The 17,829-nt window shown below is 37.6% G+C and overlaps 1 protein-coding gene across 1 annotated transcript; it reads right to left on the bottom strand.

Annotated features, from left to right (window-relative positions):
* Nucleotides 1–1,452: 1,452 nt before the first annotated feature.
* Nucleotides 1,453–4,179, bottom strand: LOC143610994 (uncharacterized). The gene is made up of 5 exons (XM_077085326.1): nucleotides 3,853–4,179; nucleotides 3,686–3,776; nucleotides 3,386–3,603; nucleotides 2,809–3,073; nucleotides 1,453–1,469 (listed from the first exon to the last, which is right to left on the bottom strand). The coding sequence occupies exons 1-5, from the start codon at nucleotides 4,177–4,179 to the stop codon at nucleotides 1,453–1,455; spliced, it is 918 nt and encodes a 305-aa protein (XP_076941441.1).
* Between the last annotated feature and the right edge of the window lie 13,650 nt (nucleotides 4,180–17,829).

Genomic DNA, 17,829 nt, shown 5'->3' with positions numbered 1-17,829 from the left:
CAAAACTGTTATTGTATGAAAAGTCAATTAATTGAAGATGAGAATCCCAATTTCCACCGAAATCCATAATACATGATCTAAGCATGTCTTCGAGGGTTTAATCGTTCTCTCGGATTGCCCATCGGTTTGGGGATGATAGGTTGTGCTAATATCCAATCGAGTTCCCAACGGGGTTTGAAATGATGTCCAGAAATGTGAAGTAAAACAGCCGTCACGATCGGAAATGACACAAAAAGGTATACCATGACGACAAACGTTATGCTGAACATAAATCTGAGCTAGTTGATCAACCGAGAACTTTTCTTTGATCGGGATGAAATGAGCGGAATTTAGTCATTCAGTCAAGTATAACCCAAATGCCGTCATGGCGGTTTCGAGTAGTCGGGAGTTTGAACAAAAAATCCATGGTTACATCTTCCAAATTCCAAATATGGATGTGCGATTGTATGAGCAAACCAGGTGGTCGTTGATGCTCGGTCTTCGCAAGTAAGGTATTTTGCCACATATAACGTGATATCTTTCTTCATACCGGACCACCAGAATGTAGAAGTAGGTCGAAATGCATCTTATCCGTACCGGGATGGATGGAATATCGAGACTTATGAGCTTCGACCATGATGAATGTGCGAAGATCATCACGATTAAGAACCCACAACACAATTGAGGTAATACAAAAAACCATTACGCTTAGTTTCAAGTTGATTGTCAACACCATAGGACATTTCATCGTACATATTACCCTCGGTGACAGAGACATGTCGAGCTTTAAAGATAAAAAGTTGAAGATCGGTTAGAACGGTCACGCTATGAAGCAAGATCGATTTCACATGAGTATTTTAACTAAGAGCGTCGTCTAAGACGTTCGCTTTACCAGGGTGGTAAAGAATTTCACAGTCGTAGTCATTAGTAGATCGGCCCATCGTCGTTGCCACTTGTTTAGATCTTTTTGGTCAAAAATATGTTGAAGACTCTTGTGGCCGGTGAATACCACACATTTAGTGTCGTAAAGGTTATGTATCCAAATTTTCAACGCGAATACAACGGCACCGAGTTCGAGATCATGCGTCGTATAATTCCTTTCATGAAACTTAATTTGTCTTGAATTGTAAGTGATAACTTTACCTTGTTGCATTAAGACACAACCGAGGCCTTGATTAGAAGCATCTCAATAGACAACAAAATCTCCATTGCTTTCGGGGAGTGCAAGGATCGGTGTATCGCTGTCACACCCCAACCAAAGGCGGTGGAACATGCCGGGGTGCAACGGATTGCCCAAATACACAAGACGTTATTAAAGCGACAATATTTAATCAACTCATTTAATTCCACAAAATCATAAGATGTCACATATCATGCTCATACAATAATCATAACAAAACATAGCAAACAATATATTGTTCATTTTTGCTAATATCCTAACGGTCTTTGATAGCGATTTCTCCAAGTCTCGAGTCAACCGAAAGTCAAACCTGTAACATTGTATAAAATAAAGTTTATCAACACAAAGGTTGGTGAGCAATTTCATATTTTTGATCAATATGTATATAATAGGAAATTCCAAAACTTGTATACGAAACAATAAATAATAGCAATAATTTGGATGAAATGAAATCGCTAATAAAAATACATTAGCGACACATTGCTATAAGAGAATACCAAATAGTCTAGGATTATGTATGAAATCGTTAATAAGAATACATTAACGAAACCTTACTATAAGAGAATACCAAATAGTTAAGGATTTATGAATCAACCCTCCAAAAGCGGTAAGAACATTAGCATATAGCATGTAAGTATAGAACACCAAATCGAGCATTTATTTAAGTAAAGTATACAATGAAGTTTGTGATTTAAGACTCAAGTATAAACCATTTAGTTTGAAATAAGTATGCAATATCACCCCCAAAATGAAAGATGGAAAACGGGGTATGAAAGTACTTACATTCAAGTAATAAACTTGAAAGATGGATGATTTGGAGTTTAAACAGAACGAGGGGTTTAACGAACGAAGCCTAAATAAAAAGAAAGTCTAGAATTAGGAAGGTTGTTTTGAAAGTCTTTTAATAAAATAAATGTTGAGAAATGTAAACAATTAAAGTTCAAGGTTTAAAATGTAACTATTTAAGAAATTATAACACTATTCCTTTAAAAATATAAGTTTGCTCGAAACCGGGTTAAAGTATTTAGCCTTAATATATACTCAACCTATCTTAAGTAATAAGGTGGGTAAAAATGCAAGAATGCAAGTCCCTTTATAATATACATACTAAAACGGGTTTAACGAGTGTTTCGGGTTGTTGGTTCGGGTCTTGATAATTGGTCAAACCCAAAGTCAACTTTCCAAAATAATAAATGTTATGAGATAACTAAATAAAATTTAATAAGACTTAACCAAGTATGCAGCTATGCAGTTAATGCGGAAAAATATCGGATGTCGGTCAAGGACCGATACATGATATATCATTTTTTGCGGTGATATATCGGTTATATATATATATATAACACATTAAAACATTCATAATATTAATACTTAATAGTAACATCAAAACTTCAAAAGTGTCGATAATTTAAGGTTCAAAACATGATCCAAATATCTAATCAATATCAAAAGTTATAATAATTAAGGTTCAAAACATGATCTAAAAATCTAATCATAAGAAACGAATTCTTCCTCTTAGCCGAAATCAACCAAGGATTCCAATTGTTCATCAAGATCTTCCACTTCAATTGTATCATCATCATCATCATCATCATCATCATCATCATCATCATCATCATCTATATATCGCTCTCTTTTGCTCCTAGTACTTGCCCCAACTTCTTCATTTCCTCCCGTTGGCTCTCGTGCATTCGACCAACGAAGACCATCTCCACCATCAACAAACTCTTGAAGCTCTTCCTCTGTTGGTATAACCCAATCATCATTTTCATCTACGTCCCTCAACAAAATAGGATCCAAAGATTTGTTGGATTGCAATGAATTGAAGCGCCTTTGTAACTTTGTGTTGTATTGGACGTATACAAGGTCACTAAGTTTTTTTTGAGTAAGGCAATTTCTTTTCTTTGTGTGTAACTGAACATAAATAAATAAAGAATAAAAAATTTACTTAATGAAGTCAAGTACATAAGTTAAATCTAATATTAGTTATAAAAGTATATGGTAGAAAAAAGTCTAAGAACTTACATTGTCAAATGCACTCCAATTGTGTTCACAAGGTGAAGCACTACAAGTTTGACTGAGTACACTAATCGCAAATTTTTGGAGCAAAGGTGTGTTGATACCATAGGTACGCCACCATATATCTACATTTTATAAATAAACGGAGTGATTTTATATAATATTAAGCTATAAAAATAGGTGAATATGTTATAATGTTTTACTTACATGGTGCAACTTTTGTTCTAGCCAAATATCCGCTGAAGATCCAAATTGCCCAATTGAATCAATGCATGAATTCAAGTCCAACCTCACTTTATCATTCTCATCTTCATCAGGCACTAAACGGTCAATGGCAACATAAAGTCCCGTTAAAATGTCCCCATTGTTCTTTATATCCTTAGATTTTTCCCCATGAAAAATGGCAGGGTTCAAGTAATATCCAGCTGAAAGGTGAACAAAATTAAAATAACGATTATAATAATTAAATTTGAAAAACTAATAAATATAAAGTTCAATAATCAATACCTGCATGTAACGGGTGATACATTTGGTCTGACCATCTTGTTTGAATCATACCCAAAATTTTTGTGACAAGTCTTTCATCGTTCACATTTTTCTTGATTTGCTCATTTGCTCTATTTATCACATCATAGATGTAACCCACACTTGGCTTCTCTTCAGACCAATCTTACCACATCCACCAAAGGAGCTAGCACTCTATAAGCTAGGTGAATGTTGTCCCAAAATTCAGTTTTTGCAACTATTTGCTCGACTTTTTTTCCACCCGGCTTCTTTGAAAAGTCACTTTTCCTCCATTCTTGAGAAACAAACAATACTTGTATGCGGTGTCGATTCTCGTGGATACTCTTAATGGTATAGAATTGGGTTGCAAACCTAGTTACACAAGCCCTATGTAGCTCCTTGTTTTTCGTCAATTTTCTCATCAGATTGAGAATCCTTCCATGGTTGTAAATGTAAACCACAATTTCTCTTGCATCAACAAGTGTACTCTTTATCATTGGTATTTCTCACCAATATCTTGAATCATAAGGTTCACACAATGTGCTGCACAAGGAGTTCAAAACATCTTAGGGTGTTGGTCTTCTAAAATTTTTCCAGCAGCTTTAAAGTTTTACCCGTTATCAATAATAAACTATAAGAAATAACAAGAATTTAATTAATAAAAAGGACACAAAGTAAACACATCAAATAATAGTTTATGGCATATTTAGAAAACTAGAAAAGTAAAACTATCTGCACAATATTCGCCTCCCCGACATCTTCTATAACATCATTTATCATCTCCACGATTAGTTGGCATCCTTCACATGCTCCTATGCATCAATTGATTTCAAATATACCGTTCCAAGGGGACAATTAACTAAAACGTTTATCAAACATCTTCCTTTCCGTCCGTCCAAAAATCAGACATAATGATACACCCATATTGTTCCCAATGTGGCCGGAAAGAATCCCACAAACTTTTTGGTTTCTTTTAGACGTCTCTCCAACAATGTGACACGCATATTATGATAATACGTAGGTGGCATACCTAATATAAATCAATAAGTATAAAAATTAAAAATAATCAATTAATAAATAACAAATCTTGATCTCTTTTAAATACCTCTTCCATATTCTCCAATGGCATTGATCATACCGGGGAAGGATTCGTCCCGTACAGCATTCAAGGGTAAATTAACCGAACAAGCCCAAAATGCAATTTTATCCCAAGCTTCAATCTTTAACTTCTCTTTTATTGGATTGTTTCTATCCAATGTACTTTGTTTTGTTTTTCCAAAATCATTCTTTAATATGCTGTCAATAGAACCTCGCATGTTGCTAGCACCCAAACATTTCTTTTTCTTTGAAGGATGATTTACTTCTTGTACATCATCATCATCTTCATCTTCCTCGTCATCATCGGCAAGATTAACCGAGTTTTGTCTAAGAATCTCCATATTTATTTTCTTTTATAGTTGTATCCTTTCTTTTTCTTTAATTGATGACATGACACTCTTTTGGATATCCGGAGTCACTTTCGAACAACCTTTGACTTGTCCTCCGGTATGAGTATATGTTGCTTTAGTCGTGTGATTCCTCCACTCAATGAGTGACGACAAAGTTTGCACTAGACGCACTGTATTTTCAAGGGATCTCTACACTCACCCCATTCCCATGCCATATCTCTATTTAAAGATTTTGGGGCAGTGTTAGCATCATATGACATTGTATTAGCGGGTGTAGATGCTTGTGAAGATGGAACTGGAGTTGTACCATCCATCATTATTAAATCTGTAAAGTGCAAAATGTGATGAACTTCATTAGTTTTATCTTTTTACTTTAATCGACTAATTAAATATGGCAAAATCTAAGACATCGGTAAAATCTGATTATGGCTTTATGCTTCTGTTTATGCTCGTGTTAGTCAGTTAGTGTTACTACTTTATTAAATCTGTAAAACACTTTTGTTTAACTATCTAACATCTAACATAACTAATAAGTAATAAGTAATAAATAACTATAATAAATAATCTAACATATTTAATAAACTAACATAAGTACATAACTTTATTAGTATCTATTTCAAATTCACTATCTAGAGGCCTGATTTTTATGAAATTATGTTATGTGTTCAGCTTTATGAAATTATGAAGCAGAAACGTACCAATTTAGAGGGACGATTTGATTTCTATGCGCCAGATTTTTTAGGCTTGTGGGTCGTCGAAATTGAATTAGGGGAATAGGGTTGTGTGGAATGGAGTTTGGCGTGATGTTTTTGCCTTTCTGGTCACAAACATCCAACCTAGTTAATTAGATGGGCTTTAAAAACATGAATAAGTGAATAACAGGCCCAACCGATATAATCGGTGAGATGACCGATACAAACAAAGTAAAATATCGCCGATATATCGGTACTTATCGGCGATAATATCGGCTCCGATATTAAAACCGATATTTTAGACCGATACGCTGGTGGGGGCCGAGAACCGATATATCGGTGAAATAGCACCGATATATCGCCGATATTGATAGCTTTGGTATGCAGTTCTATTGTTTTAGGACTAACAACGTCCGTTAAGCGAGTGTTCGACTTTGTCGTTCCAAACTTTGTTATGAGATCAAGTTGGATCCAACATTTCCAAGTACTTAAGAAAATAATTAAAATCAGTTTATAAAGTATTTTTAAAGATTTATATAAGTCTTGATAGCTAAAAACACACTTGTGTGTCTTAAGCGAGTAAAAATCGGTTTAGTTTGGTTTGGTTTGGTTTCCATCTCACAATAAGTTTATGGATGGTTGCCACATGCCCAAATATCAAATAACTTGTATAATAATTTATAAATGATGATACTTAAGTTTTACAACAAAAAAGTTAACAATAAAGTCTTTACATGAAAGTTCGGTTTTTGGTTCGGATCTTGTTTGGGGTCAAGACCGAGGTTAGATTCTACAAACCCATAACCATAGAACTTATAAAAATGATTTTAGAAACTTAAGTCTAATAGAAATCATGTTTAAACAATTATTTAACAAAACTCGTAAACAAAGTTCGGTTTATGGTTTGGATATATTTACGGTTAAACCAAGGCTAGTCTCTACAAACCCATAACCATGGAACTCAACAAATATGGAATACAAACTAAAATGAGCAAAAGTTAAGCATGGTTAGTAAGCATAAACAAGTTATATAATTATATATATATATATATATCAAGGACTACGTGAGTCCTCCATGAAGCCTTGCCTTGCGAGGCCCGACACTCCACCGACCGAGACCGAAGAAGTGACCACCAAAGGTAACAAGGGGTGTATATCATATATATGTTGTACCACAAGCTTAAGAAACAGAACAAAAATTAAAGAATGATTCTTGATTGATTATTAAGAAACCTTGAAAAGATGAAGTTGTGTTCTTTGTTCAGGAGAAAAAAGATGAGAAATGAACAAGGTGGAAATGAAAGAGATTAGCTTGTTTATATAGAGAAAGAGTGAAGGGTTGGTTATAAAGGTTCTTTTATGGTTTGCATGAAGATGGGTATGTTTAAATGGTCAAACAATGCATAATAAAACAAATATAAAATCCAATATTTTATATATTTTATATATTTTAATTGACAAAATACAATATTTTATATATTTGTAATGTTTAGGTTACACACGGGTCAGGTTTACATAATAAAACAAATACAAAAGTGACCCGAAATTGGCGAATGGCAGAGTATCCCATACTTCAAGAAATTTCGTCCGGAAATTAAGTTGATGATGATGCAAACAAGTGTGGATACTTCTCTTTCATTGTGTCTTCTCGTTTACAAGTGAATTCTGCGCCACGCCGTGATTCCTATCGAACTTTAACTAACCGAATACGACTACGCTTGGTTTTCTTCTCGTTGCGATCCTTGATCTCAACGGGTCATTCAACGATGATCATTGACTCATCGCCATGCACTTCGTCTTGAGGTATATGGAGATTACCCTCGGCTAAGCACTTTTTATGATTTGAAACATGAAAAGTCAGATGAACACCGGCAAGATCTGCCGGTAGTTCGACTCGATAAGCTACCTTCCCAACACGTTCAAGAATTTTGAAAGGACCAATGAAACGAGGAGCTAGCTTACCCTTCTTTCCAAAACGGACTACCCCCTTCCAAGGATATACTTTTAGAAGGACAAGATCGTCAACATTAAATTCGATCGGTTTTCGCCGTTTGTCGGCGTAACTCTTTTGACAACTTCTAGCGGCTAGGAGGTTCTTACGAATTTGATCGATAACATCGGTGGCTTCTTAGACCATTTCGGGTCCCGTGATTTGAGCTTCACCAATTTCGTTCTAACTAATCGGGGAACGGCATTTATGACCGTAAAGGGCTTCGAAAGGAGCCATCTCGATGCTAGAATGATAACTGTTATTATACGAGAACTCAATGAAAGGAATGTGAGAATCCCAATTCCCACCGAAATCAAGAACACACGCTCGTAGCATATCTTCGAGTGTTTGAATCGTACGTTCGGATTGACTGTCCGTTTGAGGATGATAAGCAGTGTTAAGATCGAGACGTGTTCCCAAGGTTTCTTGAAGAGATCGCCCAAAATGAGAGGTAAAACGAGCATCGCGATCGGAGATGATAGTCAAAGGTAAACCGTGTCGGCACACAATTTCCTGAACATAGATTTGAGCAAGTTGCTCAACAGAATGCTTCTCGCGGATCAGACTGAAATGAGCAGACTTGGTTAAATGATCGATAATCACCCAAATGCTATCGTTTCCTTTTTGGGTGTTTGGTAGTTTAGTGACAAAAGTCCATAACAATGTCTTCCCATTTTCAAACGGGAATCAGTGGTTGCTCGAGTAGACCAAAAGGTCTTTGATGTTCGGCTTTGATTTTTGAGCAAGTAAGACATTTAGATACATACAACGTTACGTACTTTTTCATACCTGGCCACCAAAAGGTAGCACAAAGATCGAAATACATCTTATCCGCATTGGGGTGAACGGAATACAGCGAATTATGAGCTTCGTCGAGTATACAAGCACGAAGGTCATCGCGATCGGGAACCCACAAACGATTAAGTAAGTACAAAAGACCATCGGGTTTAGTTTCGAGTTGAAGTTCGGCTCCACATGACATTTCGTCGTCCATGTTACCTTCTTCAACGGAGGTACGCTGAGCTTGAAAGATACGGATTTGAAGATCGGTTTGAACAACAACGCTTAAAAGCAGAACGGATTTAACATTAACCTTTCAACTTAGGGCGTCGGCGACAACACTCGCTTTACCGGGATGATAGCGAATCTTTACCGGGATGGTAGAGAATCTCGCAATATGAAAAACAATAAGTAATCCGGCCCATCTTCGTTGTCTCATGTTGAGATATTTTTGGTCAAAATATGTTGAAGGATTTTATGATCGGTAAACACAACACATTTTGTGTCGTAATGGTAATGTCTCCAGATTTTGAGAGCGAAAATGACGGCACCAAGTTCGAGATCATGAGTCGTATATTTCTTCTCGTTGACCTTAAGTTTCCTTGATGCTTAAGCGATGACTTGACCTCGATGCATGAGGATACAACCAAGACCTTGATGAGATGTATCGCAAAATATAACAAAATCGTCGTTTCCATCGGGAAGGGTTAGAACAGAAGAATTGCAAAGCATGTCCTTGAGAGTTTGAAAGGCTTCCTCTTATTTCAAACCCCAATCGAATGGTTTTCCTTTATGAGTGAGGGAGGTGAGGGGTAAAGAGATCTTGGAAAAGTTTCGAATGAAACGCCGATAATATCCCAAACTGAGAAAGGATCGAATTTCCGTGGGAGTCGCTGAAGTTTTCCAATCCTTAACGGCCTCAATTTTAGCGTGATCAACATGAATACCTTTGTCGTTTACGATATGTCCCAAAAATTGAACTTCCTCTAGCCAAAATTCACATTTTGAGAACTTGGCATAAAGTCGTTCATTTCTAAGAAGCTCGATAATGGAACGCAAATAATGTTCATGTTCGGCTTTGTCTTGGAAAAGATAAGGATGTCATCAATAAAGACAGTAACAAATTTATTAAGAAATGGTTTGCAAACGCGGTTCATGAGGTCCATAAACACCGCGGGTGAATTGGTTAACCCGAAGAGCATCACCAAAAATTCTAAATGTCCATATCGAGTACGGAAAGCGGTTTTTGGAATGTCTTATTTGCGAACATGCAATTGATGATTACCCGATCGAAGATCGATTTTTGAGAAACAAGTTGCGCCTTGAAGTTGGTCGAAGAGATCGTTGATTCGTGGCAAAGGGTAACGATTTTTAATGGTGAGTTTGTTAAATTCTCGATAATCGATGCATATACGAAACAAACCATCCTTCTTTTTCACGAAGAGAACGGGAGCGCCCTAGGGGAAGATCTTGGACGAATAAAACCTTTATCAGAAAGTTCTTTGAGTTGGTTCAACAATTATTGCATTTCCGACGGGGCTAAACGATAAGGAGCCTTGGCAACGGGCATTGCGCCGGGCACAAGATCTATTTGGAATTCAATCAGATGAACGGGTGGAAGACCAGTGAGATCATCGGGAAAGACTTCGAGGAAATCACGAACAATAGAAATATCTTGGATTTTCCTTTCCATTTTGTCTTTTACCACCGCAAGAGTTAGAAACGGAACATACTTTTGGCGTAAGTATTTTTGCGATTTGGAGCACGACATGAGATTTAGCCTTCTAGAAGTTGGTTTGCTGAATACTTTGAGAACTTTACCGTTGACGAGCGAAATGCGAATGAATTTATCGAAACAAACGACTTCGGCATGGTGCAAAGATAACCAATTCATGCCTACTATGACATCGAAGCTTCCCATTTGCATTGGGATGAGATCGATGGAGAACTTATGATTAGAGAGAATGTGAGTACAATCGCGGATAACAGAATTGATGGTAATGGAATTTCCATTGGCGACTTCGACAGAAAATGGTCGGGAAAGCTTGGTTCGAGACACCGTAATTTTAGACTCAAATTTCAAAGAAATAAAACTTCCATCGGCACCCGTATCAAATAAAATAGAAGCCAAATGATGGTTCACTAAAAGCATACCGTTCACAACATCGTTCACCACTTGAGCTTGATTAGCATTTATCATAAAAGCTCGTCCTTGATTACCGGGGTTTCCTTGAGGTACTTTAGGGGGGGGGGGAGGTGGTGCTTGGATGGCTTGGATGAGTGGTGCAATGAGTTGGGGAATTTTAGGTGGGTAGGTTTGGACTTGGTAGGCTTGGGTTTGATAGTAGGGCACGGCTAGGGTTTGGGCTTTGTTGGCATAGGCGAGTCAAGGGCAATTTTTGAGGAAATTATTGGGATCGCCACAATTAAAGCAAGCTCGGGGTTGTTAAGGAGGGTTTTGTGGGTATGGTGCGAAGCGGTTTTGGGAATTTTGGGGGAGTGGTTCTTGGTTGGTTGGGTTGTGTATGTTGTGCGGAGCGACATGTGGTGTTGAGACGACCAAATTACAAAGGTTACAATGGCGACAAGGCAAGTGTGATGGGTGGTAAAGTTGGCAATTATTGCATAGTGGGAAAGTACCGGTATAAGGTTTCCGGGTTTGTGTGGAGCTTGGGTTTGTTGTTGAGGTTGTGGTTGGGTAACGGCATAGTTTCGGTAATTGGTTTTGGGTTTCGTTTTGTTGTTGTTGTTGTGACGGGAAGAGTTTGAGTAGTTGATGGTTTGGGGTGGTGGGTCAACTTTGGCTTGTGGTGCGGGTTCAGTTTTGCTTTTCTCACTTGGTTTTTTGAGGGTCAGGGTCAAGGTTCGCGGGTTTGCTACTCATTACCAAGTCCCAGATTTGCATAGGTAAACCCCCAATGTCTTTATCAAGTTCACGTTCCGACAGGGTAACCAAGTGAGGGAAGAGAATGCTCAATTCGTGGAAATGGAGCGAGTAGGCGGCGTTATCACCACTATCTTGCTTCAAGTTCCAAAATTCCTCCTTGAGCTTTTGGAGCTCGTTTTTGGGACATAATTTCTTCATCATGAGTGCCTTGAGATCAGACCCTGGAAGCGCCATAGCTATATCCGACCCTTGGAGGTGCATGACACTACCCCACCATGTAAGAGCCATTTTTCTAAACATGTTCGAAGCGAAATTTTTCTTTTTTGCATCGAGTCACTCGCTGTGTCGAAACACACTCTCAATCGATTCAAACCATTGCAACAAAGTAGTCGCACAGTTTGTTCCAAGGAACTCGGTTGGGTTAGCACTAGTGAATTGATTATACAAGTAGGATGCGGGTTTGGGTTCAACGGGTGCAACAACGGGTGGAGGAGGTTGGGTAGCTTGAATTTGGGTTAAAAGTTCGGGAATCAACGCGGCCATTTGCTTGACGACGAAAGCAGCCATACGTCAGTTGGAGTTCTTGCGCGGTTGGCGTCTTAGTGGAGGCATTCTATAAATTATAAAGAAATGAAATAAGTTTTAGGTAAATAGAATGAATATGAGGGTGTATAAAAAAATAAAATAAAAGTTTAAGTTTGATTGTGAATCCAAGAGTTAGTGAGGAGGAGATGTTAGTGTTAAAAAAATATAAAACTTTGTATATAAATAACAATTCGTAAACCAAACGTATAAGATTTTGAGAGGTCGTAGCTTGAAAATTTGAGATTGGTAGAGTTGGGAAATCGTTCACGAACCACCATGATTCGATATTCCAACACTAAAAATTTTATAAACACCATATTGGAGTCTATACATGTGCATGTACCACTGCACCTTTTTCTTGTTTTCAACTCAAATAACGAATAATAACACAATAAATCTAGATACAACGTCATGTCAAAACGCTAGTCCACGTACCACCGTGGCTCTATTGTTTTAACACCGAAAATTAAGATGGCGACCGGAACGCTCGCATTCGACTACTTAAAGTATTGACATTTATAACACGGTTCGTTGGCCTAGAAAACAACCACTGCAATTCAACCCTCCCAGGTAAGTAAATCACCTTCGGCTCTTGGAATCTATTAGTCAAATGGTCGTTTCATAGTGTCTCGCTTTCTATAATGGCTACAAACCCGATATAATTGCAACCTTTAAGGGATTTTAAACAACGGGATCCAAGCTAGGCTTGTAATCCATAAAACACAATAAAATAATATGTTTTTGCGTTTTAAGGGAAGGATACCTTGAGCATACTATGAAAGTGTGTGTATGTGAACATTTATGATCTTTGTTAAATAAAATAAGTTTATAAATAAACATGTGTAATGAACAATCAGATAAGGTAAACACGTATAAGCACACGTGTAGGGACCTTAGATCAAAAACTATACTAGGTAGTTATGTCTAACCACCTATCTTATAGTCTTGTGGCTCTGATACCAATCTGTCACACCCCGATCAAAGGCGGCGGAACATGCCGGGGTCCAACAAATTGCCCAAATACACAAGACGCTATTAAAGCAACAATATTTAATCAACTCATTTAATTCCACAAAATCATAAGATGTCACATATCATGTTAAGTCTCGAGTCAACCAAAAGTCAAACCTGTAACATTGCATAAAATAAAGTTTATCAATACAAAGGTTGGCGAGCAATTTCATAGTTTTGAACAATATGTATATAATAGGAAATTCCACAACTTGTATACGAAACAATAAATAATAGCAATAATTTGGATGAAATGAAATCGCTAATAAGAATACATTAGCGACACCTTGCTATAAGAGAATACCAAATAGTCTAGGATTTTGTATGAAACTTTTAATAAGAATACATTAACGACACCTTACTATAAGAGAATACCAAATAGTTAAGGATGTATGAATCAACACTCCAAAAGTGGTAAGCACATTAGCATATAGCATGTAAGCATAGAACACCAAATCGAACATTTATTTAAGTAAAGTATACAATGAAGTTTGTGGTTTAAGACTCAAGTATAAACCATTTAGTTTGAAATAAGTATGCAATATCACCCCCAAAATGATAGATGGAAAATGAGGTATGAAAGTACTCACGTTAAGTAATAAACTTGAAAGATGGATGATTTGGAGTTTAACCGGAACGACGGGTTTAACGAACGAAGCCTAAATAAAAAGAAAGTCTTGAATTAGGAAGGTTGTCTTGAAAGTCTTTTAATAAAATAAATGTTGAGAAACGTAAAAAATTAAAGTTCAAGTTTTAAAATGTAACTATTTAAGAAATTATAACATTAGTCCTTTAAAAATATAAGTTTGCTCGAAACCGGGTTAAAGTATCTAGCCTTAACATTTACTCAATCTATGTTAAGTAATAAGGTGGGTAAAAATGCAAGAATGCAAGTCCCTCTATAATATAGATACTAAAAGGGTTTTAACGAATGTTCGGGTTGTTGGTTCGGGTCTTGATAATTGGTCAAACCCAAAGTCAACTTTCCAAAATAGTAAATGTTATGAGATAATGCAATAAAATTTAATAATACTTAACCAAGTATGCAGTTCTATTGTTTTAGAACTAACAGCGTCCGTTAAGCGAGTGTTCGGTTTTGTCGGTCCAAAATTTATTATGAGATCAAGTTGGATCCAACATTTCCATGTACTTAAGAAAATAATTAAAATCAGTTTATAAAGTATTTTTAAAGATTTATACAAGTCTTGATAGCTAAAAACACATTTGTGTGTCTTAAGCGAGTAAAAATCGGTTTGGTTTGGTTCGGTTTCCATCTCACAATAAGTTCATGTAGGTTCCCAGCCGGATCTACACGGAAATATCTCGTATTACGTAGGTGCGGAATCCCTACGTAAGACGATACGAGTGTTAGACGCGATATACGTTAAACCCAAGTACAAAGACACGTTACAATACTCAATAGACACGTTGTATTGCAACTCCTTTAACACGTGATAGCCAAATCACAATTACACGTACTGATCCAACGTTACAAAATAACCCGTACATCAAACATATATAGTTATCGACAACCTCGCCCAACAGGCTAGGCGAAGTTGTTGATAACTTCGCTTGTTCCACAAGTTCGCTTATAACAGGCGAACTTGTGAGACAAGTTATCTAAAACACATAAAAAAATCCAACTAACACGATTACAGACACTAGATACTGAAATACTGACATCATGTACCAACAGACTCCCCCTTGGCAGTAGCTTCATATCTCTAACTTCAATCACGTGTCGTGTAATCCCAAAACTCGAGTCACCCGTCTTCAAGCATGAACTCCTTCTCTGACACAAACGGAAACTACTCTCTGATATTTCTTGCCTTCTTCTTTCCATGCTGGAATACAGAATATCTTTTTCTCGTTCAGCACCTGCAAGTCAGCTTGAGACAAATTCACCAAGTGCATTGGATCATACACTCTCAGCAACTCTTGTTCATCTTCATCCTCCATCACCGCTTCAGCTGTTTCACTATCAACATACCACCATTTCAGATTCTTTAAGACATCCTTGGGCATTTGTTTCATTGGCACTTCTTTTAAAAACCGGATCGGCTTATACTTCATTATCATCCAAGGTTTGCCATCAGCTCTCATACCTCTGTCTTTATCTTTAATGAGCTTTCCTTTCTGCGGCTTTAATAACTCGAACCTTTTCTCTTTTATACTTTCTTTCCAAACGATCTTCCCAATAATCCTAGCCATATTATCATCACTCCTGTTTATCAACCCCAACTTGGCTAAGTCCTTCACCTCACACTCCGGCAAGGTATTCAACGATCTCAACAATCTCTTGAAATACTGAACTCCGTCAAAACATTTAATCACAAACAGCCTCAACTGCTCATCGTATAACCAGCATATAATCCCCTTCTTCGATTCAGCATATCCTTTTATGTTGTAACTCTTTTTGAACATAGTAGGAACCGCTGGTTTCTTTGTCTTTACAAACCATTTAGCATAGCCTTCTTTCCATCTTGGCTGCTCTTCCCATTCAGTCTCCTCGCTTCCCGTATCTTGACCCAAATTTGACTTATCAGCTTCTGGAATTTCATGCTCAATGTTATCCTCCACAATCTCTCCCTCTTCAACCTCACTGTCAATCACAATCTCAGCCCCTATCTTCTCATTTCTTCAATCGGTAACACATCGTCGTCACCTTCAATATCAACATCCACCATCTCCTCATCATCCACTGCCACCACATCATCACCCCCCGATTCACCAGTTGCACCAGTAGACTCCCCCTGAGATGTGGAAGTCCCAAGAGCTTGTTCAGTTCTTGGCGACCCTGAGTGTCACCCAATGGACCAGAATCCCTTGCGTCTCTGAGTGTCACCCAATGGACCAGAATAGCCCATTCTTAAAAATGCACCGTCTCTGAATGGAGCACTAAAGTCTGTAGGATCATCTCTCGTTTCATCCCCAAACTGCAAGGCGACCCTTATCTGCTCAGAAGAGAACTGCACCACCTGGTTGTTAACGGTGGCGCGCATAACTGGGGGCTCGACTCTGCAATCATACTCAACCGTTCGCCAGAAGTCTTCTATGTTTGGCAGAGAAATGGGCAGAGTTGTAGTAATAACATGGAAGATACGCGAGCGGATAAGAAAGGTGATGATCTCGCAATAATCATCAACACCGCTAGCATCCGGGTCCAGTGTGATATACATATTGTGCCCCGGAAAGAACTGACGGTTGTTATCACCGCCTTCGTCACCACCAGCACCACCGGCTCCTGCTACAGCTGCCATATCTGCACCACAAACGGTCTAAGTTAGAGAATCGTCAAAGCCGATCATAACTTCGCCTATTACCATGAGCGAAGTTAAGATAAACTTTAGTGTACAAGCGAAGCTAGACATTGGGCAAAGTTGAGCACAACTTCGCCTATACAATAACTTCGCCTGACAACAGATTAATCTTTTAAATAATGTAAAGCTTCAGGCGAAGTTAAGCCTGAGGCGAAGTTAAGGATAACTTCGCCTAAACATAACTTCGCCCCTTGAACAACTTCGCCCCTGATTAATTAAAAATTAAAGCAGCAGGCGAAGTTTAGAACAACTTCGCCTAAACGATAACTTTGCCTGAACTGAAACGGCAAGGGTTAGAAGGGCAGATTAAGTGAATTTGGAGAATTTGGTGATTGTGGACAATAAAGACATGATACTAAAGAGATCTAGACGATCACATTAGTTTCGAACACATTAAAATAAGTTTGAAAAGTGGGTGTTTATAAGTTTGCAAGAGCGAGATCTCGAATCGGACCAAAACGACATTTGATTAACACCATTGATACGAATTATAAGTCACTCGACCCTACACACCTTTAACACGGATTAAAACGGAGATTAACAACAAGAATCGATTCGAGAGTTAACTTCGCCGAGGTTGATACGAGTATAAGTTCGCCTGGTTTTTGGAAAGTATAAAGTGTTTGACCAAATTGACCTTTATATAGGTTTGACTATGCCCAGGCGAAGTTAAGGTTAACTTCGCTTATCCTTAACTTCGCCCCTTAACAACTTCGCCCCTACACAACTTCGCTTAATATTAAACTTACAAAACAGTCCCTGAAAAATTGAACATTATGCTATTTACTTTTAAAACTTCCTTTACAGAGTTAAATGATACGATCAAAGACCAAGTAACCAAGTTTTAACCATAAAGCGACATATGCAATGAAAATTTTAGAAATAAAGTACACGGGATCAAATTCAGTCTTGGCGGGGACCAGAATGTTTTAGAAAAGATCCGAACAGGAATCATACTAATTGGATGGCTGTCACATAGATCCATGTTCAGCTGTATTATGACATAAAGAACATGTTGTAAGCAGGTAAACAACTTAGTATGGTTTTCATCGCTTCTGTGATACGGATTAGGTTCAATTAAGCTCAAAATATAAACGTACAACACATCAGAGAAGTGATGTCTCCTATCTATTCTAAAAGCGTATTTAGCTTTCCCCAAGTCACCCCGAGTTGAACTCGACCCGTAGTGTCTGATTAAATTGTAAAGACATCTTGATCTTTTAGAGTCTTCGTCCTGTTCTCGTTCTTGCTTCTTGATTGATAAGTATTACATAATAGACTTCAAAAGGCTTAATAATAATTTTTTTTTTACATAGCCTCAAACAGTAGACTACTGCAAGTCCCGAATCTGGATCACTGCAGTTTCTTGACACACTATCTTCTCGCGAATCAGAACACTCACGGGCTCGTGTATGACTGGGTAATCACTTTTCT

Source organism: Bidens hawaiensis, unplaced genomic scaffold (assembly GCF_021521415.1).
Source record: "Bidens hawaiensis isolate Kalapana, Puna unplaced genomic scaffold, B.hawaiensis_p1.1 tig00028821_1, whole genome shotgun sequence".
NCBI lineage: Eukaryota > Viridiplantae > Streptophyta > Magnoliopsida > Asterales > Asteraceae > Bidens > Bidens hawaiensis.
The sequence above is the reverse complement of the archived record's forward strand: the minus strand, read 5'-3'. Positions and strand labels throughout refer to the sequence as shown.

What these genes read in the sequence shown, in the direction of transcription:
- LOC143610994 (XM_077085326.1), bottom strand. Translation starts at nt 4,179, where the DNA reads ATGATAAAGAGTACACTTGTTGATGCAAGAGAAATTGTGGTTTACATT. An exon ending in GTATCACCCGTTACATGCAG is followed by an intron (nt 3,604 to 3,685) that starts GTATTGATTATT and finishes TTCACCTTTCAG; the next exon opens with CTGGATATTACTTGAACCCT. An exon ending in TAGAACAAAAGTTGCACCAT is followed by an intron (nt 3,074 to 3,385) that starts GTAAGTAAAACA and finishes ATTTATGTTCAG; the next exon opens with TTACACACAAAGAAAAGAAA.